This window comes from Pongo abelii, chromosome 3 (assembly GCF_028885655.2).
Source record: "Pongo abelii isolate AG06213 chromosome 3, NHGRI_mPonAbe1-v2.0_pri, whole genome shotgun sequence".
NCBI lineage: Eukaryota > Metazoa > Chordata > Mammalia > Primates > Hominidae > Pongo > Pongo abelii.
In genome coordinates this window covers 49,480,684-49,508,527 of record NC_071988.2, presented here as the reverse complement: position 1 = coordinate 49,508,527, position 27,844 = coordinate 49,480,684, and the positions used below count along the sequence as shown (strand labels likewise).

General features: G+C 35.1%; 2 protein-coding genes across 7 annotated transcripts in view; one reads left to right on the top strand and one right to left on the bottom strand.

Moving 5' to 3' along the window:
* STAP1 (signal transducing adaptor family member 1) overlaps positions 1-3,674 on the top strand; it is a 48,000-nt gene extending 44,326 nt beyond the window's left edge. Inside the window, exon 9 of the mRNA XM_002814742.5 lies at positions 3,091-3,674. Coding sequence (XP_002814788.3) covers positions 3,091-3,122 — 32 coding nt within the window. The 3' untranslated portion in view covers positions 3,123-3,674. The remainder of the gene's footprint in view (positions 1-3,090) is intronic.
* A 10,385-nt stretch (positions 3,675-14,059) lies between these two features.
* UBA6 (ubiquitin like modifier activating enzyme 6) overlaps positions 14,060-27,844 on the bottom strand; it is an 84,134-nt gene continuing 70,349 nt past the window's right edge. For all 6 annotated transcript variants that reach the window (XM_002814741.6, XM_063723412.1, XM_054553901.2 and 3 more), the window contains 8 exons: positions 27,211-27,280; positions 25,803-25,874; positions 23,105-23,222; positions 21,731-21,924; positions 20,864-20,991; positions 19,871-19,958; positions 19,565-19,659; positions 14,060-15,969 (listed from right to left, as the gene is read on the bottom strand). In XM_002814741.6, coding sequence (XP_002814787.2) covers positions 15,834-15,969; positions 19,565-19,659; positions 19,871-19,958; positions 20,864-20,991; positions 21,731-21,924; positions 23,105-23,222; positions 25,803-25,874; positions 27,211-27,280 — 901 coding nt within the window. In that variant the 3' untranslated portion in view covers positions 14,060-15,833. The remainder of the gene's footprint in view (positions 15,970-19,564; positions 19,660-19,870; positions 19,959-20,863; positions 20,992-21,730; positions 21,925-23,104; positions 23,223-25,802; positions 25,875-27,210; positions 27,281-27,844) is intronic.

Here is a 27,844-nt window from a genome sequence, read left to right as displayed (position 1 = left end):
GCCCAAGGGCTCTTCAATCAGTTTGTGGTGAATACTGCCAGGCCTGGGTCTCTCCATTTAGGGTAAGGGGCTCCCCTCTGACCCAAGGTGGGTCCAGAAATGCCATCCAGGAACCAAGGTCTAGACTTGGGAACCACAAGGCCCTGCTTGGTATTCTACCCCACTGTGGCCAAACTGGTTCCCAAGCTGCAAGACAAAGTCTCCTTTACTCTTCTGTTTCCTTTCCTTAAGCAAAAGTCTCTCCCTATGGCCACAACTAGGAATGTGCTGGGTCATACCTGAAGCCAGCACAGCTCTGGGTCTCAACCCAAGGCCCACAGCAAGTACTGCTTGGCTACTGTTATTGTTTATTCAAGGCTCAAGGGTGCTTTAGTCAGTAGGTGATGAATACTGCCAGGACCGAGTCCTTCCCTTCAAAGCAGTAGATTCCCTTCTGGCCCAGGGCGTGTCTAGAAATGCCCAGAAGCTAGGGCCTGAAATGGAGGCCTCACGACTCTGCCTGATGCCCTGTTCTACTGTGGGTGAGCTGCTTTCCAATTGAGTTGCTTTGCAAGTTTACGCTCCCCTCTTCTCTACTCAAGCAGAAAGGAGGAGTCTTTCCTGGAGTTGTGCTGCCTGAGATTGGGGGAGGGGTAACAGAAGCACTCCCCTGGTCACCCCAGCTGGTGTCTCACTAGGTCATGTGCACTACATGTCCACTGGCTCCAAGCCCAGCACAGCACAGGACTTGCCCAGGACCCTCAGTTTTTGTGGCCTAAACTGCCTTTCAAATTTATTTAGAACCCTAGATCACTTTAGCCTGTGGTGTTGAGACTAGTCAGAACTCAGATTCTGACCACTGGGATGGATGATTCCTCTCTGGCAAGAGCTGGTCTAAATGCTCTGCTCTGTGGTTCTGGCTGAATTCTGCCCTGTGTTGCTTTCTACTGTGACAAGTAGCACTGAGTTCCAATGCGAAGTGCCACAGTCACTGTCTACTTCTTTTCCTAAGCACGCAGATTCTCTCTCTGCACCAGCAGCCACTGCCGGGAGATGGCGGAAGAGACCAGGTTGGCAATTCAAGACTATTTTTCCTCCCTTCTTCAGTGTCTCTTTCCTTGCTATGATGTTAAAACCAAGTACTGTAATTGCTCACCTGATTTTTGGTTCTTATTAAGGTGCTTTCTAGTGTAGACAGTTGTTTAATTTGGTGTTCCTGTGGTGGTGGGGGCTGATAGCTAGAGGGTTCTATTTGGCCTTCTTGCTCCACCTCCTCTCTCCATTGGGTTTTTATAGCTTTTCTTTGTTGAGAACATCTATCTTTATATTCAAGAGTGTTTATGACCACCTCATGAAGCATAGCTGCTTTAAAGTCTTCATCTGATAATTTCAACATCCTGGTTATCTTAGTGTTGGCATCCATTGTCTTTTCCCTTGAAAACTGGGGAATTGGTCAAATTCCTTCTTTTGTTTATCAAGTAATTCCTGGTTTTTCATATATCAAGTAATTCTGAATTGTGTCTTGGACATTTTGAATGTCATGTTGTGAGCCTGTGGGTCCTGTTAAAATTCTCTGGTGCATTTTTTAAAAGCAGGCAACCATCTTGATTAGATTGAACCAGTTCTCTCTTACTTTCTGTGGGAAGCCATTCCAATATTGGTTCAGTTTTCAAAGCTTCTGTTATGCTGTTTTGGGTCTGTATGTCTCAGGAATCATCAGCCTGGGACTTGGTTGTGGTTTATGCCTTAGTTTAGCTGTCAACGCCTTTGCCATCTGTTTTGTATCTGGTTCTGTGCATGCACAATTCAGAGGTGAGCCTGAAATTTGTGTCACTTCATACACAGAACTAGGAGATTACTCTTTTCCAGCTGTCACCTCTCTGGGATTTCTCCACACTCTTGAGCCGCCAAGGGTCCTTTTTCTTGGTGTTCTAGCTAGAATGATGGAGCTTATTAATGACACCTGTGCTGTAATTGCAGTTCTGTGAGACTGCAGTTGCCCAATCTCTCCAAGAAAGTTAGAGATAAGAAAGAGAAAAATGTAATTCCAATTCTCCCCTCTGCCCACTTTTCCTGATTTCTCTGGCTGGAAGGCTAAATTTTCTCTTGGGGTTTTAGGTGCCCATGCTGTCACTGCCAAAGTACTGCACCTTGACTAGGGGCCCCACCCTCAGGGCAGGGCCAGGGAAGAAAAAATAGACAATACAAAAAAAAAAATGCACCTTAATGATTTTAGAAACAGACAACCAGATTGCTATTGGTATATGACTGAACGTGTTCAGTTTGCTTTGTGGTCAGGAACAAACTGCTCAGCCTCCCCCTGCATTTCAGATTCCTTTGTTATAGGGACTGGGGAATGACATAAGAACAGATGGAATTAGAGGGGCCTGTGAAGAAAGACTTTAAATAATTAGAATATTATCTGTAGTGTAACGTATTTTCTTTCAAAAGCAGAAAAATGATGGAAAAGTACATGACAATGAAAATAGGACTTTCTAAGAAAAGCTACACAAAAATAAAAACTTATCTTGACAAATAATGCCGATATTTTAAGAAAACTTTGTGGAACCCTAACATTGCTTCAGGAATTTGGACTCATAGCTGGCTGTGGCACAGTGAGACTGCTAGTACATCAAATTTGGGAAATGGGAGTTGTAGAGCAGGTAAGGGTTCCAATCTGGAGATTTGGAAAAAGTTAATATGTAATAAAATATTATCTAAAAGAAAATAAGATTTTCTTTGATCCCTGTTAACCCATGTCAGCATTTGGCTCTCTCTTACACCAGAAGGCAAGAGCAATAATGGAACAAGAATGGTCAAAGATATTTCCCAACTCCAGAAATCAGCGGTTTAAACTAAAAGCCACTTCAACATATAAGGCATATTAAGCTAAAGAGGAAGAAAAAAATTATTAGGTACGAAGTTACAGGTCCAGGATAAAATAAAATTTAAAAAAGCATCTGAATATTCAGTATTTATTTTCCTAACATTTACTAGACAGACCAGCAATGTTCCACACACGAACAAGAAAATCAACTCACTGAAAATAAAGAACCACCGTTTTCTACAATATTGGTTCGCTAATTAAGTTTTTCTGCCCACAATTTCTAGGTCAAGAACCCCGTATGGAAGGGAGAAGTTAAAAGTTGAAGAAAAATCCACACATTGCATGAAATACAATGTGAAAGCTCCTTTGTGTATCTTGGTAATTTATATTTTCAAAATGAAGTTCTTACTTTTAAAGAGAATTACCTATATTCTCCTGATCCTGATTACCAAGTCATTCACCTGAACACCAGAATTAGAATTAAACATTGTACCATACAATTTCATTATCTTATCAGAATGAAAGCAATTCACAGGGAGACTAGAGGCTATGGCTGTGGTGGCAACCTGCAGATATACACATTCCCGTGCACTGACATAAGTTGAAAACACATAGTATTTTCTAGATGGAATTTTTTTCTTTAGGCCTCAATGAAATACATTTCCCCTATATAATTCCAACAGCAGTTTCTCTAGTTCTAAATCCTACCAATTTCCAGAAAACCTAAGTTTTGCTGAAATCTGACTTGACCAATTTATCAAATATGTCATTTTAATTACCTAGCTGGAAGTTAGAGACATGAAATGTACTAGAGGAGCCCTTTTCCAATGGAAATATTATATAATGGAAATAAATGTCTCCATTCCCATGTTTTTCCCTGGTGTCATCTTTTTGCCACTCAAAATCAGCCCATTATTTCCTTGCAAAGATGGTGAAAAGCTGTATCATCATCTTGTGTCGTAAGTATGATGAGCCTGATTGTAAGTACCCAGAGTTCTTAAAAATATGGAACCATAAGCCCCAGACTACATCTACTGAATCAAAATAACAGGGATACTTTTTCATAATTTTTTTCTTCAAAAGCAAACTTCTAAATTGATTTTGATGGTTATCAATTTGGGAATCACACCATCAACTAAGAATGAAAAGATATGGTCTATATTCTACAGAGGAAAGACTATGTGAGACAGAGGGAGAAAACAGCCATTGACAACTCAAGGAGGCCTCGGGGGGAAAAAAAGATCAACCTGGCCAAAACCTTGAACATCTGGCTTCTTGACTTGTGAGAAAATAAATTTGTGTTCTTTAATCCACATGGTCTGCAGTATTTGTAATGACAATCCTAGCAAACTAATTCAGTGAGCACCCTGGAATGCCTGAAAATATGCAGAGTTCTCTCAGACTTACTGAATTATAATTTCGGGGGTGGGGGGGCGGCGCTGAGGCTGGTCCAGAAATCTGCCTTTTAAGCATACACCACAGGTAATTGCTATACATAACAAATTTGAGAACCGGTTCTTTAAGATCTACTATAATATGAAGATAAATAATCCGTGTAGCAATATACGCAAAATCAAGTCAGGCTTTCTTTTAAATGGAGAGGCAGTGACAATTAATAAGGAATCATAAATATGACAAATGAAAACACTGAGAGATGCTTTTCTCTATGTCATTTTGATCTTTTAATTTCTGGAGTGTAATAATACTTTATTAAATTTCAAATGAGATTGTATTTTAGTTTAAACCTGACAAAAAAGTGTATAATAAATATGACCCAATGTTTACTGTCTAAAAAAAAAAAATTGGGACATAAAGCCTGAGCATTAATGTATTCATTGAAATGTATTGAGTATTTATATAAATCACTGTTAACATAAAATTATAAAAGCAGCACATATGTATTATTCTCAAGGGTTTTACAATTGAGTTGGTCAAAATATAGGTAGATGAGACTAAAGAGCTCTAATTTCGTATCATTTCAAAGCGTTGACTGAATTCTTGCATTCTATAAGAAATTAGGGTGTTTAATATAAAAACTTTGAAAAAGTAGATTCCTAAAGTTGGTGACACATTGTAGTTGAATGCAATAAATGGAAAAGTAACCGACAAGGGAAACAGAAATCAAAGCCCAGGGCCTGACCAATGTGGAGAGTCTCACAAGAGACCAACAATACATTTAGCTGGAAGAAACAACAGAAACAGGGCCACAGACATTTCAGAAACTGAAAGCAGCAGACAAAGACCGTAAAACAGCCCTCATAGTTTCAAGAACAGACATATTAGAAAATATCTGTAGGGAATAAAAAACTATAAAAGTGATCTAGCAGGTTGAGGAAAGAGAACCAAACAACTCTTAGGACTGAAAAATAAAACTACCACCACCATCACAACAAAATAGATGGCTGTAAGTAGACAAGAAACACATGAAGAGGTAAGTAAACTGGAATGTGGGTTAAAAGAAATTATACAGAATAAAGCATGACAAGAAAGAACAACTGGAAAATATAGAAAAGAGGGTGTTAAAAAGTGAAGACAGAACACTGAAGGTCTATCACGTTTAATGAGAATCTCCATAGAAGAAAAGAGAATGAGGAAGAGGTTATATGTGAAGGAGCAGTATTTGAGAACTTCTCCAGAACTAGTAATCAAAGACACAAATCCAGATTTAAAGATCTCAACAAATCTTAAGCAGAATTAGTAAAAATAAATCCATACTCAGAAACATATTAATTGCATAAAACTAAAGCAGATAAAAAAAGAGATTTTTTTTTTGAGACGGAGTTTCGCTCTTGTTGCCCAGGCTGGAGTGCAATGGTGCGATCTCAGCTCACTGCAACCTCTGCCCCCTGGGTTCAAGAGATTCTCCTGCCTCAGCCTTCTGAGTAGCTGGGATTACAGGTGCCTGCCAAAATGCCCGGCTAATTTTGTATTTTTAGTAGAGATGGGGTTTCTCCAAGTTGGTCAGGCTGGCCACAAACTCCCGACCTCAAGTGATCCACCCACATTGGCCTCCCAAAGTGTTGGGATTACAGGCGTGAGCCACTGCTCCTGGCCAAAAAATAAATTTCTTTAAAGGTGTGTTAGCCTGACAGCTGACTCAAGAGCAACAAGGAAGTCATGAGAAAATGAAAAAATATCTCCAATGCCAATGTGCTGAAAGATAATAAAGGCCAAATTAGGCATCTATATTCAGCAAAAATATCTTTGCAGAATGAGGAAAAAATACAGATATGTTCAGAAAACAAATCATGAGCAAGTATGCCACCAGCAGACTCTCACAAAATGAAATTCTAAAGCAAGTATTTCAGATAAAAATTTATCCCAGATGGTGTTTTAGTCCATTCAGGCCACAGTAACAAAACATGATAAACTGGCTTATAGGTGGCAAAAATTTATTTTTAAGGGTTGGGAAGTCCAAGATCAAGGCACTGGTACATGCAGTGTCTCATGAGGGTCCACACGCTGGCTCAAGGATGGCACCATCTTGCTGTGTCCTAATATGGTAGGGGTGAGAGATCTCAGGCCTCTTTTATAAGGGCTCTGCCCCCATGGCCTAATCACCCCTCAAAGGCCCCATCTCCAAATTACATCACCTTGAAGATTAGAATTTCAACATATAAATTTTGGGAAGACATAAACGTTCAGCCCATAGCAGTAAGCCTTAGATACAAAAAATAATGAAAAGCAAAGAAAGTGATATATATATGTGTATGTATAAACACAAACACTGACTATATAAAGTCTTAGAATTAAAGAACATTAAAGTACATGACAACAGAATTAAAACACACAATACAGATGAAATATATGATGATAGTACGTAACTTGGAAATTAAAGAGTTGTTCTAGTTATTGTATCTGCACAATAAATGACTCTAAAACTTAGTTGCATAAACAATCCATGTGCATGGATTCGGTGGGTTAGGGGTTTGGCAAGGCACAGCACAGAACAGTAACAATGGCTTGTTTCTGCTCTGTGAATTCCAGGGCCTGGAATCATTTGAAAGTCTGCCTACTCGCATGTCTGACCACCTGATGCTGCCTGTAGGCTGGTAGCATGAGATTTTCTCCATGTGTGCTAGTTTGAGCTTCCTCACAACATGGTGTCTAGGTTCCAAAGGTGAGCCTTCCAAGAGAGAGCAAGTAAAAGAGAGAGAGAGCCAAGAGGAAGCCAGCTATACGTCCTTTTATGACCTGACCTCAGAAGTCTTAATGGGGACTAGAGTGTAATAAGTTTCTAGAAGAGTATGTGGGATTGAAAATATTGCTGTAGCCATTTTTGAAAAATATAATCTGCAAAAGGTAAAGGTAATGATTAACTTTAGTCTTATTTAATCTGAATATGTATTGGAATATAGAGTAATTATTAAAAGACAAACTAGTAAAAAGAAAAAAATGTGTATTGCTCAAGGAAAATAAACATCATCATTTATTTTAAGAAAGAATTTAACAAGGAATTAGTAAACAGGTCCACTAGGGACATAAATAAAGGCAAAAAGATGGGATTAATAGAACCTAGAAGCCTTTAAGAGATACCCTCCAGAATGCCAGAGAAAAGTTGGAGTCTGGAAACAAACCACAGCTGCTAAAACAAGAGCCATTGCTGAGGTGATGCTGACAATATTGGGAGGCTAATGGGAAGGGGAAAAGTCTCTTCTCCATATCTTCAGCATTCTAGTCTCTTAGGTCTTTGTGGGACCTAAAAACAAGCCAGATGGCAAAGGAGAAGCATAGTTTGCAAAAAGTTCTAGGCAGAAAGTCCCAGAATACAGATAAGTGAGTCTGGAGTTGAGAGACAATCAATTAATAACTGGCAAAAACAGAATAATATAATAAGTCAATACTAATTTTAAAAGGCAAGAAAACAGAAAAAGAATCACAAAATAGGTTAGACCAAAAAAACCCAAAAACAAAAACCCTCAACTCTCCCAGAACAAACTAAAATGGCAGAAACAAATCTAAATATACTGGTAAGTATATTAAATGTAAATGGCATAAGTGTTCCAGTTTAAGGCAAAGATTATTCTATTAGATTAAAAGTAATAATAATAAAGGCCAGGTGCGGTGGTAGACGTCTGTAGTCCCAGCTACTTAGGGAGCTGAGGAAGGAGGACCACTTGAGCCACTGCACTTTGACCTGGGCAACATAAGAGGGACTCTGGATCTAAAAATAAACGAAACAAAAAAACTCCACTAAAATCCTAAATCTATTTTGTTTACTAGATACACATTTAAAACATAAAGATACAGAAATATTAACATTAAATAGATGAAAGAAGTTACTCTGTGAAAATACTGACTAAAGGAAGGCTAGTATAGCTACAGAGAAAACAGACTTTAAGGCAAAACATATTACAGATACACTGCATAAGATATAATTCATCAGAAAAATGTAACATGTTAAACTACATGCAGTTAATAATTATCCTTAAAATATATAAACCGAAACATATACAACGAGAAAGAGGCAACTCAAGATCATAGTGGGTGATTTTTTAACATACTTCTTTCAGTAATTGACATAATAGGTATATTAAAAATCAGTAAGGATATAGGAGATTTAAATAACACAATTAACAACCCTAAAAGACACATTAGATGGCTTGTTTTTAGATCCCACAAATAACGAGTACTAAGAGACTAGAATGCTGAAGATATGGAGAAGAGACTTTTCCCCTTCCCACTCTCCCTAATTACTACAGAATATACTGTTTTCAAATGCATAAAAATTGTTTAAAAATTTATCATATTCTTGGCCATAGAGCAAGTCTCAAGTAATTTCAAATAATTAAAATCAGAAAGATTATTTTTTTCATGACAAAAATTCAATTAAACTGCAAATCAAAAAACATAATTAGAAAAGCTCATGTTTGGAAAAAAAGAAACACTCTCCTAAAAAAGTGTTAAAGAGAAAATTCTAATGAAAATTAGGAAAATATTTTAACTAAATATGACCATTATATATCAAAATCTGTGGAATATAATAGTGGAGTAAATGTAACTATATTACAATAGTATAGAGATAACTTTTAAATGTATATGTTGAAAAGGAGGACAGGTTAAAAATGAAAGAAGTAACCCATCTCAACAAGTTAGAAACAGAATAGTAAAAAAATCCCTAATAAAATAGAAATAATATTGATAAAGGCAGCAATCAATGGAATAGGAAACAAACATACTATAGAAAGGATCAACAAAACCAAAATTTGGATCTTAGAAAAGATTAAACTATTTTTGTTTGGAGTTAAGTTTATGTAGAAAATTTTATAAAATGGACCCGGTGCAGTGGCTCACGCCTATAATCCCAGTACTTTGGGAGGCCGAGGTGGGCGGATCATGAGGTCAGGAGTTCAAAACCAGCCTGGCCAACGTAGTGAAACCCCGTCTCTACTAAAACTACAAAAATTAGCTGAGTGTTGTGGTGGGTGCCTGTAGTCCCAGCTACTTGGGAGGCTGAGGCAGGAGAATTACTTTAACCCAGGAGGTGGAGGTTGCAGTGAGCCGAGATCACGCCACTGCACCAGCCTGAGTGACACAACGAGACCGTCTCAAAAAAACAAAACAAAACAAAAAAATTTAAAAAAATGTGCAAATAATTTAGAGAATCACTAGAGAGTTTATTGTTTCCAGGTACAAAAACAATACAAATAAACCAACTGTATTTTACACATAATCAACAGGAAATAATGTGGGCTAAGTAATTTGGATTAATATTCTCACTTAAAAACATTTAGAAAAGCTGGATAAAATATACTTTTCAAAGATGTGGGGAGGCAGCAGAAAGCTGGTAAGTTGGTGAATAATTACCATGCCAATAATATCTGGGAAAAGAAGACAGAAATTCAGAAAAATGAACCCTTCATTTGGGACCACTGTGTTAGGAGTATTTACAGATTGCAAAAGTCCACTGGGAAGTTGAGTAGATAGAGCTAAGGGGCTAAAGATTCAAAAAGAGTCCAGGGTCAGTGAAGAGGTAAGGGCCTGGTAATTCCAAACCACACTTCGAAACCCTGAATGGTTGAACCCTAGAAATAAGGATGAACAGAAGAGCATTACCACAGTCTGTGGCTCAGCTTTCAGTCACCTAGGTGACCTGGAAAATTTCAGTCTCTGAAATTGGATCAAAATAATCCTAAATTACTAATGCCCAGGTACCTGCCAGAAGCAAAAAACTCTGTGGAAGATAAAAATATCATTCTGAGTATCAAGTTATTTCTAGTTTTTTCAAATACAATATTGGTACATAATTAAAGATAACCAGGCACACAAGGAGACAGGACAGTAAGAATGAAGACTAGAAGAAACAAAATAAAAACAGACCCACAGGCGGGTTTTGATTCTGGAATTATTAGACAGACTAGAAACTAATTATGCTTTTCATTTTGAAGCAGATAAGAGACCGAAAATTTCAGCAAGACAATTAGAAACTGCAGGAGTGACAAATTTACATGCTTTCAATTAGAAATATGAGAACTGAAAATACAAGGGGCTAAGAATAACCAAGACACTCTAAAAGAACAATAAGTTGGGAGGATTTGTTTGGCCAGATATCAAGAATATATCAGCTACAATGATGATGATGGTATACTAGCACAGGGATAGAAAAAAGGGAAAAAAAATTTAGAAAGAGACATAAGGACTAAGCTCTGATATTTTTTTATCTGGCCCAATTCCTAAGGAGTCTGGGGAGTCATGCTCTACAAACCATAAGTTCTCATCAGATGGGTTTTATTTAACCCTGTATATCGTGAGACTTAACTTTCCAATCTGACTCTGGCAGAACAAGAAAGAAAATCAAAACATTTTACCCCAAAACATGTTTCTCTGCCATATCTTGAAATAGCCCTGCAAAGCCATCCCTTGTGGGAAAAATTTACATTCTGTAAAGAATCCCCTTTCCCCCTTACCTGTTTTTTTTTTTTTTTTTTTTTGCCCTTCTTTCCTTTCCAAATCCAGGTGATAATCAACTAAGACCCAGGCATCCTTTTAGGTCCAATAAGAAACATTTTACAACCTGCTCTCTTTGAAGTCTGCTGAGAGTTTCCTCTGCACAATAAAACTTGTTCTCCACAATCTCTTATTTAACCTGAATATTTCCTTTCTATTGATCCCAGGTCTTCAGATAAACTCGACCAACTGTCAACCAGAAAATGTTTTAAATTAACCTATACCCTGGAAGCCCCCGCTTTGAGTTGTCCTGCCTTTCTGAACCAAACCAATGTATTTCTTAAACGTATTTGATTGATGTCTCATGCCTTCCTAAAATATATAAAACCAAGATGTACTCTGACCACCTGGGGCACATGTTCTCAGGACCTCCTGAGGGCTGGGTCACAGGCCATGGTTACTCATATTTGGCTCAGAATAATCTCTGAAAATATTTACAGAGTTTGACTCTTTTCATCAACAGATGTTGATGAAATCTGTATTCACATACGGATATAATACATGACTTTGGTGGCACTATAGAAAGGAGGAATAAAACCCAGACTTTTCAATAAATGGTGGTGAGGCATCTCCTAGCATACACCAAATTAATTCCTCATGAAAAAAATTTAAATATGAAAGGCAAAACTAAAGCTTTTAGAAGACAATATATAAGACTATCTTCATGACTTCAGGGTAGGGAATGGTTTCTTAAAACAACTCACGCTCTAATTTTAAAACACTCATACTTCCTAGTACTTAACCATTAATAAATTGTTTTTATCAAAGAACATCATAAGGGAGGGAAAGGCAAGCCACAAAATGGGAGAAGATATTGGCAACTATATAGCCAACAAAGAACAAGATTTATAAAGATTCTTTATGAATCAATGAGGAAAAAGATTAGCAACACAACAAAAACATGTGTGACAGTCCTGACAAGATACTTTATAAAAACAGAAAGTCAAATTGGCCAATAAACTTATGAAAAAATACTCAACTTCACAGGTAATTAGGGAAATGCAGAGTGAAACTTCAATGAGATACAATCGCACATCCACCAGATTGGCAAAATTAAAAACAAAAACTGTTAACACCAGCACTGACCAAGATATGGAGAAATATGGTTTGGATATTTGTCCCCTGCAAATATCATGTTGAAATGTGATCCCCAGTGTTGGAGGTGAGGGCTGGTGGGAGGTGTTCGGGTTATGGGGGTAGATATCTGGATCCCTCATAAATGGCTTGGTGCCCTCGTTGAGATGACGAGTTCCTGCTCCATGAGTTAATGTGAGATCTGATTCTTAAAAATGATCTGGGACTTCCTCTGTTTCTCTCTTGCTTCTCTCGCCATGTGATATGCCAGTTCCTCGTTTGCCTTCTGCCATGATTGCAAGGATGCTGGTGTAATGTTTGTACAAGCTGCTGAACCATGAGCCAAATAAACCTTTTTTCTTTATGAATTACCGAGTCTCGGATATTCCTTTATAGCAACACAAAACCAACCAACATACTAATGCTTAGAAAAAAATTTGTAATCATCTAATAAAATTTAAGATATGAATACCCTATGACCAAAAAATTCTACTCCTAGATATATACTCTTTGTACTAGGAGTTACATAAAATAATGTTCATTGTGAAACTGTAATTGCCTGAAACTAAAAACACCCCAATTGTCTACAGTAAATAAATTGTGGCGTATTAACAGAAAAGTAAATTACACAGACATAATGAAGAATAAAGTACAGCTACAACCAACATGAATAAATCCCATCTTGAACAAAAGAAGCAGCTACAAAAGAATGTATGATTTTAAATAAAACTCAAAAACAAGCAAACTGTATTGTTTAAGTTTACACACATAGGTGGTAACACTATAAAAACAAAGAGACAATCATCATAAAAGGTAGGATAGTGGTAATTACCAAAGGGTATGTGGCAGGGAGCTGGTTGTGACTGGGAAGGAACTACATGGGTAATTTCTGAACTGCTGTCAATGTATTCTATTAAGCTGAGTGCTAGTTACATAGTTGCTTTAAAATTATTCCTTGAACTGCGTATTTATATTTTATGTACTTTTGAATATATATGTATTTTTGAATATATATTTCTCAATAAAAAACAAAGTTATGACACAGAGCAAAATGAACACATATTATCAATGGATAGATACTTAACTCTGATCCTCAAGAGCTCAACTCTCTAATTTTTTTTTTCAGAGAAAGCATTCAGATTATATGTTTTTGAATCTATGAAAAGTAAAATCGCTAAATCCATACACAGTGATTATATAAAATTAGATATTTGCAATCACAATGAATATTCATTATAGCGGAGACTTAGGTCACAAGATTTTTTTTTTCCCTAAAAATTTCAAAAGAACAATTTTCTGTCTTCATTTTACTAATTATAAAATAAACATAGCTGCTTTTTTAATGTTCCATGACTGTCACCAGAGTGTGATATAGTAGATTAAAAAATAAAGATATACATTTATTTCCATGTCCTACCTTTGGGTCAATTTATTTGGGGAACTTACAGACAAGTAATAGAACTGTTTTGAACTCTAAAAAGAAATGGACTTTACAAATCCCTAACCAGTGGTATGGGATTTACCAGATCCTCTAGGTTTTACATGGTCACGACTATTTCTCTCCAACTGTTTTAAAAGAATTTCCTGGAGCCATTTGAGGACATTTGAGGTAATGTCCTTCTACACCTAATAACTGCTGTATCTCCATGATTGCAAACTTGAAAATTAGGAAACACCAAAGCAACATTACTCACAAAATAAATAGCAAAATCAGAATCTCTGGAGTCAACTTATGGAACGTGATTTACAAAGATATTCTTACATTTCTTAATTTATTTTTAATAAGTAAAAAATTACTCATTGAAACTGTACAAAAATCAAATCATTAATTTTTGCACCTGGTATTTCAGTCATCAACAGTGATCTCATGGTACAGAAATAAAATAATGGGAATTATCATTAACTTCACCCTGGCTTTCTAGCTTAGTAGAACCAAACAGAAGAAATTATGGTAATAACCATTAACTATAGAAAAAAAGTAATGGAAAACTGGTTGCAGGTTTAATCACAAAATGAACTTAATTTTTGTTGATTTTGTTTTATCTGCTAAAACACTAATATCTATAAATATGAACTGACAGCATTGTTCTAAATTTACTTCTGAAGAGATGTCGAGACTTCAATAAAATATAAGCAAGTTACTGGATCATATTTACGGATTGCTGAATGACTACCCGAAAAATATCAGTTACTTTCAAAGAACACAAAACAAAGTGAACGTGGAAAAAAGCCTTCTTTGCAAAAGTCCTTTTATTAGTCCTATCCTCTAAAATTCCAAGCCACAGAGCCTTGATATTCCTGGATTCTGTTTTAAGTAACCTTAATTTTAAATACGACACTTGGGATATGCACAATGGGAAAGGGTAGGATATGTGAACAAAATTCAATTTCTTTTTTCCAAAGGTAGTCATTTTCTTTAAATTCATCCTATCCACTTTTGCCCACTTCCCTATGTATAGATTATCCTTTAATCATACAAACGCACTCTCCACTTCCACATACATTTTCACCACTTGATTGTACTTTTACAAGAGGGAAACAATACAGCTGGTTGATAAAGTAATTTAAACTATTTGTAAATGAAATAAAAAGAAAGTAGGGATAAAGTAATTTAAACTATTTGTAAATGAAATAAAAAGAAAGTAGGTATAATACATAGTGTAAAAAGATACCAAATTGGAGTAATATTGATGTTAATCTAGTTTTTTATTTAACAAAGTACCTACTAATGGTCTGAGCAGGAGAGTAGAAGGAAAGGAGCTAGACGGAAATGACTTCCTATGGTTAAAAAAAAGCCAATTGCTTCAGAATGCATGACAGTCTTAGTAATAAAAGAATCATTTACTATTTTCACTGAGTTTACAGTGTTGGGTACTACTGTTTACATCATTTTAATGAAAGTACTTATAAAAACATCTGCAATAGTTCATATCAGAAAACAAAGTTTCTCAATAAAGACCTTAAAAAATAAATTTTTATCTTCATTAACTCCCTTTCTGGGAATGGGAATGAAATAACATGCTTCTCTTTAAAAACAAACAAACAAACAAACAAAAAACAGCATTTAATACCCTAATTAGGTTTCTGGAAAAAAAAAAGACTACCCTAGCAACAATTTTTAACATTCTACTTTTCATCTATTTCTAAAGACACTCCCTTTACAAAATCTTTTAGTTTTATATATTAGGACAATCAGGTTTAGAGTCTCACATAAATAAAAGAGCCACATTAGAAGGCATACTGAAGAATCAAATGGTTAGCCACATTTGTCTGTTCACATTCACGGATTCTCTAAGAGCATTGTGAGAGTCCATATAATACTGTTCACGTTTAGTCTAAGTTAATACGTCTCATCTGACCTATTGCTCCTACAACAGTGATGCTATCAACAAAAATCCTGATTTTGGGGACATAGTGATATAACAAACTCTGGTTAAACCAGCAGAGGTAATAGGACAGTAAACTGTAACTGCACAATTTAAAATGTCCACCCTTCATCCACCACTACCATACTTCTTCCCAGTGCTATTAAATTGTCAAAGCCAAATCACATGAGAGGTGCAGGATGCCAAACACTATTTGCATAGAAAATCAGTCTTCAAGACTAAACAAAAAAGAAATTCATAAAATAAAATTAAACTTTTTGGATAGTTGCATTCGTTGCTTCCAATTTCTTCATCCATATCTGTTCTGGTCATACATATTTTTTCCTTCTTTTTATCCAGAGAGATTAATACACAGATTAATACACAAAACTTTTGTAAATGGCATTCCAGTTCAAAGTTGCTTGTGATCATAGCCATGTGTGAACCGTTAGACAAGTGTATACTATGCCCCAAAATGTTTTATAATTCTTCAGTGCAGTTTCTTACTGATGTTTCCCTTAAAATTAAGGCTTAATGAAAGAGAAATCCATAGTATTATGAGCTGATTTTCTTTAGCTTCTGAATTAAGTGCACTCTTTCCAAAATCAAGTGGTCCTGAAGTAACGTTAAGACAACTTGTATTAATCAGTGTCATGACTGAAGTAGTATCTTACTGGAGGTCCAGGCAAATCTTCATCTCCATCAATGTCTGGAGCAAATGACACAGTAAGATCCACATATTTCTTTTCAGTAGAAGGTTTTACAAGTTTATGCATTCTAAGAAAAATAAGCAAGAATGAATACTTCAGTAAATTCTATAAAATGAAAAAATGATTTGCTGACTAACGCCATCCAGAGAACCTGGACTTGTATCTAGACTTTAACATCTAATAATAATCTGCTTTCATATATTCATTTTTCTTTACTAAAAGGTCTGAACTCATTTATACTCAAGACACTCATTTACCTAACAGTGAATAAATTTGGACACACTGGTCATGATAGGGAATACAAACCATTTATTAAAAGACAAAAAAAGGCTCAGCGTGGTGGCTCACGCCTGTAATCCCAGCACTTTGGGAGGCTGAGGCAGGCAGATCACCTCAGGTCAGGAGTCTGAGACCAGGCTGGCCCACATGGCGAAACCCCATCTCTACTAAAAATACAAAAACGAGATGGGAACAGTGGCACATGCCTGCAATCCCACCTACTCGGGAGGCTGAGGCAAGAGAATTGCTTGAACCTGGGAGACAGAGGTTGCAACGATTTTAAAAAATTAATTCTCCTCCTAAACTTCCTCTTAAGTTTGGAGGTATCATAAATTCAAGCATTTCTCTGTAAACAGTAAAAAAGCAAGCTAGAATTTAAACCTTAAAATGCAAGCTAGAAATACAAAGTAAAAGACATTCTTAGCTTTTTCACTTATGTCCAATCTTTATCCTATTTACTGAAAAATCACTCTTTGCTATAGCCACTACTGCCTTAAATGAAGTCATCATCTACACACCCCTAAGATAATTGTATTGGCTTCTAGCTAGCTTTCCCTAGTCTCTTTTCTACTTCCAATCTACACTGCTTCTAGAATTCTCTTAAAATATAAATTTGATGTATTCTCCTGCCTAATAATGTTATTTATCATACACTGTGTACCTACTTCATGCCAGGCTCTGAACTATGTAATCGATTTAATCCTCAGTAGCTCTTTCCATTTCACAAAGATATTTTGTCCCGTACATAAACTTTTAATTCTTTCCACCATCCATGATCATCACCTCATACTTGAGTCATTCCAAAAAAAAAGTGAATTCTAAATTCCCAAATTCAGAATTTAGTAGGAATTCTAAATACTACTCTTAATTTATCCAAAAGATACTTAGGTATCCTAATGAAAATCAATATAAGGCAAATTAATGCCTTAGCTAATATAACAGTAGTTTTACTTTTGTAGGTATGCTCTTTTAGCTGCAAAGACTGTGGCTTTTGCCTGGAATAATCCTTCTTCAAAGGTAGCTCAAATGAAATCTACCCTGAACTAAAGGTCTGAGTTAGCACAATACTCTGTAAAAATTTTCATTATCACAGTTATTCAATTATACTTTAATGATTAACATGACCAGAGGTGAGACCTAGCCAGGTCACTGTCTCAAGAGTTACAAGCAGAGCAAACAACTAAAGCAAAGGTCCCACAATGGAGCATCATTAGGGTGAGTATTCAAGGACAAATAAGTAGGTCAGTGTAGCTGGAATATTGTGAGGGCAAAGTAGGGAAGGAACTTAGAAGGATAACTAGGAATCAATTTCCTTTAACAGACTGTGAACTGCTTGAGGGCAGGGCTTGATGACCATGTATGATAACAAAATATTAACAGGACTAACATTTATGGAATACTTCTTACATGCCATTACACTATTAGCCCTTACTATTATTTCAGTGCTCAACTATGGGCACAGTCATCCCTATTTGTGGATTTGTAGCTTTTTGAAACTAAGTTTCAAAAGCTACTCAAGGTAACAAAACTAAGCAGCTGAGCAAGAATGTGAACCCAGGTCTTTCTAAAGCCAACCTCATGCTATTAATCATAATCCCACTGACTGACTTAATGTGTTCAGTACTTAAGAGGTACTCAATAAATACTTGCTAAAAGGCCAGTGTAATAAAATGAAAAATATTATCATGCTGGAGGTTTCAAGTATTGGCCAAGTCTTAAAAGCATTTTTAAATAACTTGCCGCAAATTTTAAACTCCACTAGTCAATACACTTTATGACCACATACAGTCCACTGCAGCATAAAATAAAGGAATTCTAAACACTACTCTTGCTTTATCCAAAAGATACTGAGGGATCCTAATGAAAAATAATATAAGGCAAATTAATGCCTTAGCTAATAAAATAGTAGTTTTACTTTTTAAGGTATAGATAATTCAGACCAGATCATGATTTAAGAATGATTAACCTCAACTGATTATCATAGTTAAAGCCAATAGATATGTTAAACACAACCATAATGCAGAGATTCATTTACTCGTCTGACAAATATTTGTTGATAACCTTTTATTTGCCAGGTATTGATCTAAGTGCTTGAGATACAACAGTGACAAGATCAAATAAAGGTTCCCACTCTTGTGAAATATATGTTCTAGTAGCAGGTAAATAGCTAATATACAGTACATGGGCCAGGCGCGGTGGCTCACGCCTGTAATCCCAGCACTTTGGGAGGCTGAGGTGGGAGAAATCACCTTAGGTCAGTAGTTCAAGACCAGCCTGGCCAACATGGTGAAATCCGTCTCTGCTAAAAATACAAAAATTAGCCACGTGTGGTGTTGGGTGCCTGTCATCCCAGCTATATTTGGCAGGCTGAGGCAGGAGAATCGCTTAAACTCAGGAGGCAGAGGTTGCAGGGAGCTGAGATTGCGCCACTGCAATCCAGCCTAGGCGACACAGTGAGACTCCATCTCAAAAACAAAAACAAAAACAAACAAACAATAAATATAAGCAAAATACACAGCAGCACAGCAGTCATAGGACAGTAATAGGTGCTCTGAAAAAAAGAAAAAGTAGAGAAGAGTAAAGGGGACTAGGCATACGAGACTGGGGCTGGGGACAGGTTGCAGTATTAAATGAGGCCTCTTTAGGAAGTGCAAAGACCAGGGGTGAGACTTGGCCAGGTCACTGTCTCAGAGTTACAAGCAGAGGGAACAACTAAAGCAAAGGTCCCACGCTGGAGCATGATCAGAGTGAGTACTCAAGGACAAATAAGGAGGCCAGTGTAGCTGGAATATTGTGAGGGGAAAGTAAGGAAGGAACTTAGAAGGATAACTAGCCTAGACTACTCAGTATAATATAGCAACTCAACACCCCCAACTCCCCATATTTCCTTTTCCCTTTATTCTTCTTTAATTTCTCCATAATACTTACTACCACCTAACATACTTGCCTTATTGTTATGCAAACTCCTTAAGTAGGAAAGAACTTTGGTTTGCTAACTGCTATCTCCCTAATGACTGGAATAGTACCTGGCACACAGCTGGCACCTTAAACAATAATTTGTTGAATAAATGAATAAAAGTAGTGATTTGGCACTTTGATTCCTCATAAGCCTGGTCATTAAGTGTTTCAACATAAGAGATGGATCCACTTTTACTTAAGTGTACTGACCAAATCAGATTTGTAAACCTATTAACTGAAGAGCTGAATCTCTTGAGAGGTAGCCTGTTGGCCTTCACCTGGCAGATTGACTGTCTTTATTAATGTCATTAGACAAGACTAATGCTTTTATCTGAATTATAGTAACCTCTATATTTAATTTTTTAGTGTGCATCAACTTATATTTAAATTCTTGTTAATCGCTGCATATAACGTTGAATACTTACGTTAACTTCAATCTTTTCGCATGACCAGGCATTACAGGAACATAAAGCATTTTGACTCCCTGTACCACCATTGTTGGCTCAATTCCATACTTCTCCTAAAAGTGAATTATCCAAAGAAGAAACAATGAAAGCCTCACTCAAACATAAAAATGCTTATTTAACATTGTTCATAAACAATGTTTTATGACCAGTAAAAAAAGCAAATCCATGCTAAATAATTATAACTTCCAATAAAATTATAAATAAAAACAAAACAGAAACCAGACATAAAGCTACTAATGAACTAAATGAATGAAAGTATCTCACTTTGACTGCATTTATGAAATCCAAGAGGGTGAAATCTTCTTTTCCATGTACGGTCCATCGATCCCAAATTGTAAATGATATTCCATTTCTGTTACAGAAAAATATTCAGAATAGAAGCATTGAAATTTTCTTCCTTTTAGTGATGACACACACACAAAAAAACCCACTTCCAGAAGTCCATTATTTGTGATCGGACTAGAAATTAATGTGGGGAAATAAAGGATAATATATCTTCTAAAATATTCCATAATCTTATTTCCTCATCACATCATATAGATAACCACTTTTAATCAGTACCTTGCTGATCCTTCCAGTGTATTATTATAAATCAGTATGTTTTAGCAGGAGAGTGTTGTCTCTCTCTTTTTAAAATGGGTTTCACTGTGTGGATGTTCCAGTCCCCTGTTACTGGACACTTCAGTTATTCTAATCATTGGCTACGATAAATAATGCCAGAATAATTATCTTGCAAATATATAGTTTGAGACTTGTGCAAATGTATCTGAAATATAGTGCTATATATCCCTTACTGTGGATTATAGTATTTTGTACTCTCATTAGTAATGTATGAGAATGCCTGCTTTCTCACACCCTTGCTAAGATAGGTTTTTTCCAAGTTTTTGGTTGTCACCAATCTGAAAACTAAAAAGTACAGGTCCAGGAATTGTTCTGCTTTGTCTCAAGCTTGTGGAATTCTTCTAAATCTCATGACCTACAGTTTGACACCAGGGTACCTTCTAATTCATCTGGCAGACACAGATGAAACCATAATGCCAAATAATGTGGCAGATAAAGTGTTGTAAGGGTTCTTTGGTTACTTTAGTCTGAAATATTTAATGAAGATGAGGTTTGAGCTGATCTTGAAGTGATGGCAAAAATTTACACATACACAATAGAGGAAAAAAAGAGGTGAAGCTAGTATTTTTCCCTTTTAAAAGGTAAAATATTTTATTTCATTCTCATTATACAAGAGAAATAGACCTTCATACATACCTGATTTTAGTTTTCCTTACTTCAGATGTCTCTGTAAATACTACAATTGGAATGGCTAAGTTAAGAAAACAATTTTTGTAAGCTTCAAATGGATAGCCACCAGTTACTTTGATCATCTCCAAGGCAACCTAGATAAAAGAAGGTGATCTGATAATATAAACAGCCTAAAACTATCTGTGATTTTAATTGGATCTATTCAATTTTCACAAGTTTTCAAGCACTTCTCTGTGGATGGTAAAAGCAGCTATGGGACTAGAGTAATGTAAATTTCTTATTATAGGTCTCTATACTTTTAGTATATTTTATACTTTCAAACTTTCAACCTACTCTATACATGTTAACAGTTATTTAAAAAAATATTAATTCAACCATATAGTCTCCCTACTTTGAAAGCATGTGCTAGAACTCAAAAAATACAACAGTCTAAAATCACTTAATACAGGGGTAAATAACTACATAGCTTCATAAATAATTACATAGAGTAATGATGTAATATGGTATAATAACTAGGGCCGCACTTAAAGATTCTGAATCATTATGAATAAAGATTAGGGAAGTTCATTTTATTCAAGTAAAACAGAGTACCTGCTTTGTATGAAAGACATAAAGATCAGTGAAAAGATTATTGCCTATAAGAAAAATCATAATCTATCTTGAGCTTATTTTTTATTTTAAAAATGTATATTTATGTAAAACTTCAAAATACAGATGACTGCATTTTCAGAAAATATTTTGAAATTTTAAATTATGTGATCCAATATTTATCCTTCCCTCTCTAACATCTGAGTGACTGGGTTGGTATGACGGGGAAGTCAGGGAAGAGGCAATGAAAAAGGAGCATTTTTATTCAAGGAATAATAAACTTACCAAACCAGAAACTGTAGCAGTGGTTGTTGCTATAGCAGGTATAATTTTACCAGCTATGCGCTTTGTTTTGAAACGGTCAGCTGGTTCGATGCTGTACATTTTGGCACGAAGATTTGATGCAGCTGTGATGAAATCTATGTGTCCATTATGATCATCATCTTTTTCAAATGAAAGCACTGCCATCTGAAGGTCACCTGATTATACCAACCAGAAAAACAAAGTTCCACAGCAAGCAGTAAAGATTTTACTAGGTAAAAAGCAATGTGGGTTTACTAACTTTTAAAGATTCCTTTTTATATTTTTTAATGACTGAGAAACATAAGAAAAATCCAGGCAACTAATGTTATTGAAGGCCATGAAAACAGCTTTTCCCATGATTAAAGACAGCCAATTTTTTTAATAAAAAAAAAAAAAAGAAAATGATGGTTTTAATGCCACTAAACTAGAGACGTTTCTGTATTTAAAAAAAAACTTTTTAATAAATAGCAAAATAAGAAAGTTGTGTACTGCGCATCTGCTATCAAGTGGTTTATAATAAAAAAGCCAACATTAGGTATAGTTCAAAAATTTATTCCATAAATCCTACTCTGAAACATTTTCCCTCTGGTAACTAAGAATAGGGTCAGTTGGTCAAATTAAAATAAGTAATTTCTGAAATCTTTGTAGATCAGTGGTTCCCAAGATCCTTCTAATTATTGTTATTCTGGGTTATTTTTCCTGAAATTCTACTGGTCCACGCTGAAAATCTCAAAAGTTTGGGAACCACTGATTTATAAAACTAAAAGACAGTGAGCAGGTCAAAACAGATAAGTGTATGGCTGTTTTTAAGGAATTAAAAATTCAGTTTTCCTGTATTTTTATATTTAAGTCCATCGAGCAAGGAAGTATATATAGGTCATTCTGTATTCCCTGTCAGTAATTATGAACCTAATTACTAAAGACTAAGAACCTAAGAACAGTTCTGTTTATAGTTCTTTATCCTAAAGTGATTTAAATGGGTCTGTCCAAAGATTAGTTTCCACAAGGACCCCATTAAACTGAATTTTTAATTCCTTAAAAACAGAGCTATTCATTCATGGTTTTAGTGCCTGCTCACCATCTAAAGAACTAAAACAATCAGAAAAACAACAACAAAGCAGTTAATGTGATTTGAAGAATTAGACTTCAATCTTTTGAGAGTAGGGCAATAGTGGGGAAAATGATGAATTTAGTCACAGTTAAAGATGAACACTGACTTTAATATGATCATGAAATCAATCAATATTATCATCATTATTATTGTTGTGATTAAATTCCACAAATTCTTAGGTGTAGAGCTTGGTGAAAATAAAAACTCATCCAGTTCAAAACATTTTTATAAAGATTTTCCCTTACTTTTGGTGGCTTCATTAGATAAAATAGCCTTTTCTAGTTGGAAAATTGCATTCCTCTCATCTTCACTGCTAATAGGAACATGGTCCGGTTTCCTTGCAGTTTCATCTGTTTGAACAACCTTTGAATATATGAATATATTTTTATTAATGTTATCATTTCCTGCATCTAAGTTTGGCTACCATTTAACTGTTTTATCAAATTACAAAGAGAAAATATTTTCTCTATATATTTTGATCAGATTATTAATCATTGGTCCAATGTATTTTATACGTTCCTTTAGAAGGTATTATGTTATCCTTGTATGTATTTTATTATCTATCTTCTCGCTCAGGCATGTAAGCTCTATAACAGGGATCTTTATGTATCTTGTTCACTGACAGAACTCCAATATATCTAATTTTTAATACCCACAATGATATAGTGGGCATAAAAAATATTTACTGAGTAGCTCATACAATCTAAGTCCATACTGATCTTTTTTAAAATTCCACACTAGAATAAAGTTAGTATTAATCAACAGTTTGTGACTCCGACAAATCTACTTTAAACGCATGTTGCATTGCTCTAACTAGTACAGAGCTGCTTCACATCAAAGAAACTAAAGCAATCCATAAAATATATAATATGGCCATCCTTTAAATATTTACTGACTGCTGTTAAGTTTTTTTCCTTAAGAATATGTCTTCTTTCATATAGAAAGTTTGGTAGGATTAAGGGACTACATACCACAAGTAATTTAACCTTAAGAAATTACTTATTTCTTAAGGGCACGGAAATTAATATTCTCAAACCAAGAAATTAGCTTCATTATCATGAAGTAATATTTATTTAAAAATACACTCAAATCATCATTTTACAAATTAAACATTATTACAAAAAATTAAGAAATATTAAGGAGTCCAGGAAGGAGAAACTTTTGTTTGTCTGAATGGCTAGTTGATATTTTTGGCTGTGACATCTGTAACCAGTAGTACCATACCTGAAACTTCGGTGTGAGCTCCTTTAGGGAGTTGTGAAAAAGCCCATAGTTCATGTTAAAACTGTAGTTAAATTGCTCAGGAGAATTTATCACCCTCAAACTTTATACAGATAGAAGCAATGCAAGCCAGAAAACATACTGAAGCAAGAGCAATAACAGAAAGTAAAGTTAAAGCATTTTTCCTTGGCTTCTCTCTAGTTTTGCCCTTGGAAACATGGGCTGGGAACCTTCTTTGGGATTTCTGTTTATCCTCACCCTATTTTTATTCTTTATAGGCTATAAGTCATAAACATTGTGTTCTGCAAATCCATCTACCTGGGCAAAATCAACTGCCCTACAAGTCTTTTTTTTTTTTTTTCCTAAAATAAAAATGCAGAATGAAATACTGCACACGTCACTTCTTTCTTAAATTTTTGCAGGGAGGTGGTCATTACTCCACTTTTTCTGGTATAGCTAAATTTTGTGGATGATTTTTAGAGAACATACAAGAAAGACATATATTGAACATGTAAAAAGAAAAAAAGTTTTCAAACTTTTCTATTTACATTGCCTAAATTTCATGTTCCATCTTTACTAATACTCCCTATTGCTTTTTTTTTTTTTAATGTATTTGCCTGGCAAAATCCCAACTCTAGTTATATCCAATTTTCCATCCATTATACAGTATAATACCACCCAAGCAGCTAAATTCTGGCTGGAGAAAAGATCATTACCCTTTCTTCAGCCACATTTAGTAGGATACATTAAGCAGATTAACATTAGGTGGATCTTCAGTATTGTCTTGAGTTTTACTACATCTTTTAATTAAGTGACTCTTCCACTCCACTGGACAATTATTTCATACCTTCTTTTCTTTGCTCTTATTTCCTTTATCTTCTTATCCCCTTCACTCTGAGCTACTAAGCTAGCTTCTTATTTCAACTAAGAAAACAATCTTTATTTATCATAGCCCCAACTATCCCTGTAATTTCCTCATTTACGACTCTCCGCCTTGTATATTCTCTTCTAGACGAGTCCTGACCTTAAAAGCTTTTCAAGGACTTTCTCTGCACTTATTTCTGCTGCCAACATTGCTCTTTCACTATTTCTTCACTTCCTTCAGGTTTCTGCTCAAATGTTACTGTTATCAAAGAGGCTTTCCTCACTTCCATCCCATATAAAATTATACCAGCTCCATCGCTCTTTCTTTTCCCTGTTGTATTTTTCCTTCTTAGCACTTATACTCACACTGCAATATTATGTACTTATTAGCATTTTTGTTTATAGTCCCTCTCCGCCCAAAATACATTGGTCCAATGTACTTTATATATTCCCTTAGAAGGTATTATTATGTTATTCATGTACGTATTTTATTATCTATCTTCTCACAAAGGCATATAAGCTCTGTAACAAGAGGGATCTTTATGTATCTTGTTCACTGACAGAACTCCAATATATCTAATTTTTAATACCCACAATGATATAGTAGGCATAAAAAATATTTACTGAGTAGCTCATACAATCTAAGTCTATATTGATCTTTTTTAAAATTCCACACTAGAATAAAATTAGTATGAATCAACAGTTCGTGATTCTGACAAATCTACTTTAAACTCAAGTTGCACTGACAAGAGCAAGAGCAAGAACCATTCATTGTGATATTCTCCAGGTTTAGAATGGGACTTGGTACAAGTCCAAATTCCCAAACTATTTGCTGAATTAATGAATTTTTAAACATACCTTATTGGAAGGCTTGAATTCCTGAATCTTTACTTCTGAAAGAATATTCAAGAGGGCATCTGCTGATAAGTCCTGTTTTTAAAAAAGTAATTTTACCAACAAACATATTCTTCTACTTCTAAATTCTAAAGCTAAAAATATCCTACAAAAGGTCCTTAATCGTATTACAATATGTGAATACTTCATTATCTGAATATGTAGACATCCATTTGAGACATTTATTTTTATTTCTATAAAAATATCCCCCCATAAAGGTTATGGGGGAGGAGAAGGTAAGGGGTAAACAAGTACTTATTAGTCAACAAACTTGAAATTTTAGTCCTTCTCCAAATTTTTTAAAAGGCAGTTTTAGGACTGGTTGTAAATATAAAACTGAGTGACTTGATTAGTGAGTTTTAATTCTCTTAGCTTTATGTTTTATGTTTTTAATGTTTTACAAAGTTCCCTGAAGTAAGTTATACTCAATAAGTAAAATAAGTAAATGGAATTCATACCTTAAGAAGGAGGGAAATATTTAAATGGTTAAAGATGAACTTAGATGAATTTAAAGCTATGGGTTGCATTTACATTTGTCATTGAGAAGTTGCTTGGCAAAAGCTGAGACATAGTGCTTTTGAGGTCAATTACCACACTCACCACTAAATTACCACTGATTTTCCCAAAAAGAATATCAGACTGAATGCCACTATTTTTACCAGACAAATATTTACAGTTTATTTGTATGAATTCCAAAAAAGGATTAATCTGAAACAGATGTTGTTATCTGAATCCAAAACAGCCAGTGTTAATTATGGGATCTGATTCATGTTTCTCTGTTTAGCCCACCTAAAAGTACAGCAATTTACTTAGCTAGAATATGCATTTGTGAAGAAAAGAGATGCCTCTCAAAACCGTATTAGGCTCTTTAGATGTTAGTCAATGAAGATGATGTTTAAGAGAATGAGTACGATGCTAAAGTAAGAAATGTCAATATAAGGGAGCATTTTCAGATTTCCTGAAAAACACATAAATTATCACAAAATAAATCAAACAAATGTTAACAAAGAAAATGTCTACGCAGTATTTCAAAATTGCGATGAAATGGTTTGCTGTGGCTTTTTAGAATAACTAGGATAACTGAAGTTGATAAGCAGGTTATAAATATTCTTAAAACAAAGTTTAACTGCTTTTAACAAATAATGCTGTTTCACTGCTTCGATTCAGAAAGAAAAATCTGACTTCTACTTAGCAATACTGCAATGAGCTTTTAGCTTCCATTATGTTAGTATGGGTAAAAATACAATAAAAATTCTATATCAAAAAGAATGATTCTTACAGCAAACAAACATGTTTTGATGCAATTAGTACATCAGTCATCTAATTCTAATTTGGTTTTGCATCACTTGCTAAGGCTTAAAGAATATCTTACCTCTTCTGTAAATGGAATACAATATACTGTAGCATACAGTTTTGCAGCATTCTGAAGGAAACTGAGGTGCCTTTTGAAATTAAAAAATAAAGCAAAATTTGAATGCACAGTTTTAAAGACGGTATTTAACTCATTATGAACTATAGCCTTTAATGTAGTTTGAAGAAATGTAACCACAGAATTATTATTTCAGGATTTTTTTTTTAAGTTAGACAAAAATATTCTGGTCTACACCAAAATACTACAGAAGTTATAAAAGACAAAACATCAAACAGTTATGCTCGAAAACACTTAACATTCAGCTAGTGGTCATGACTACCTTGGGAAGAGGAGTGAGTGGACAGAACCAGAAAACTCAGACCAGTGAACAATAATTCATTTTAAGTCATAAGAAATATTATACATTTGGTCTTAATGAGTATATATCAAGTTCAAACTAAGTAAATGTGTTTATTTAAACACAAAAAAAGAAAGTCTTATAGAAGAAGCAGTCCAGTATAAGGTGACTGGAAGCCTAAAACCACCACCAGATGAGAAAATTAAGCATAGAGTTATCTGCTGAAAGGAAGGTTAGTGAACACGAGCTAAGTGTTTAAAAATATATATACATAAGGTTGGGTGTGGTGGCATGCAC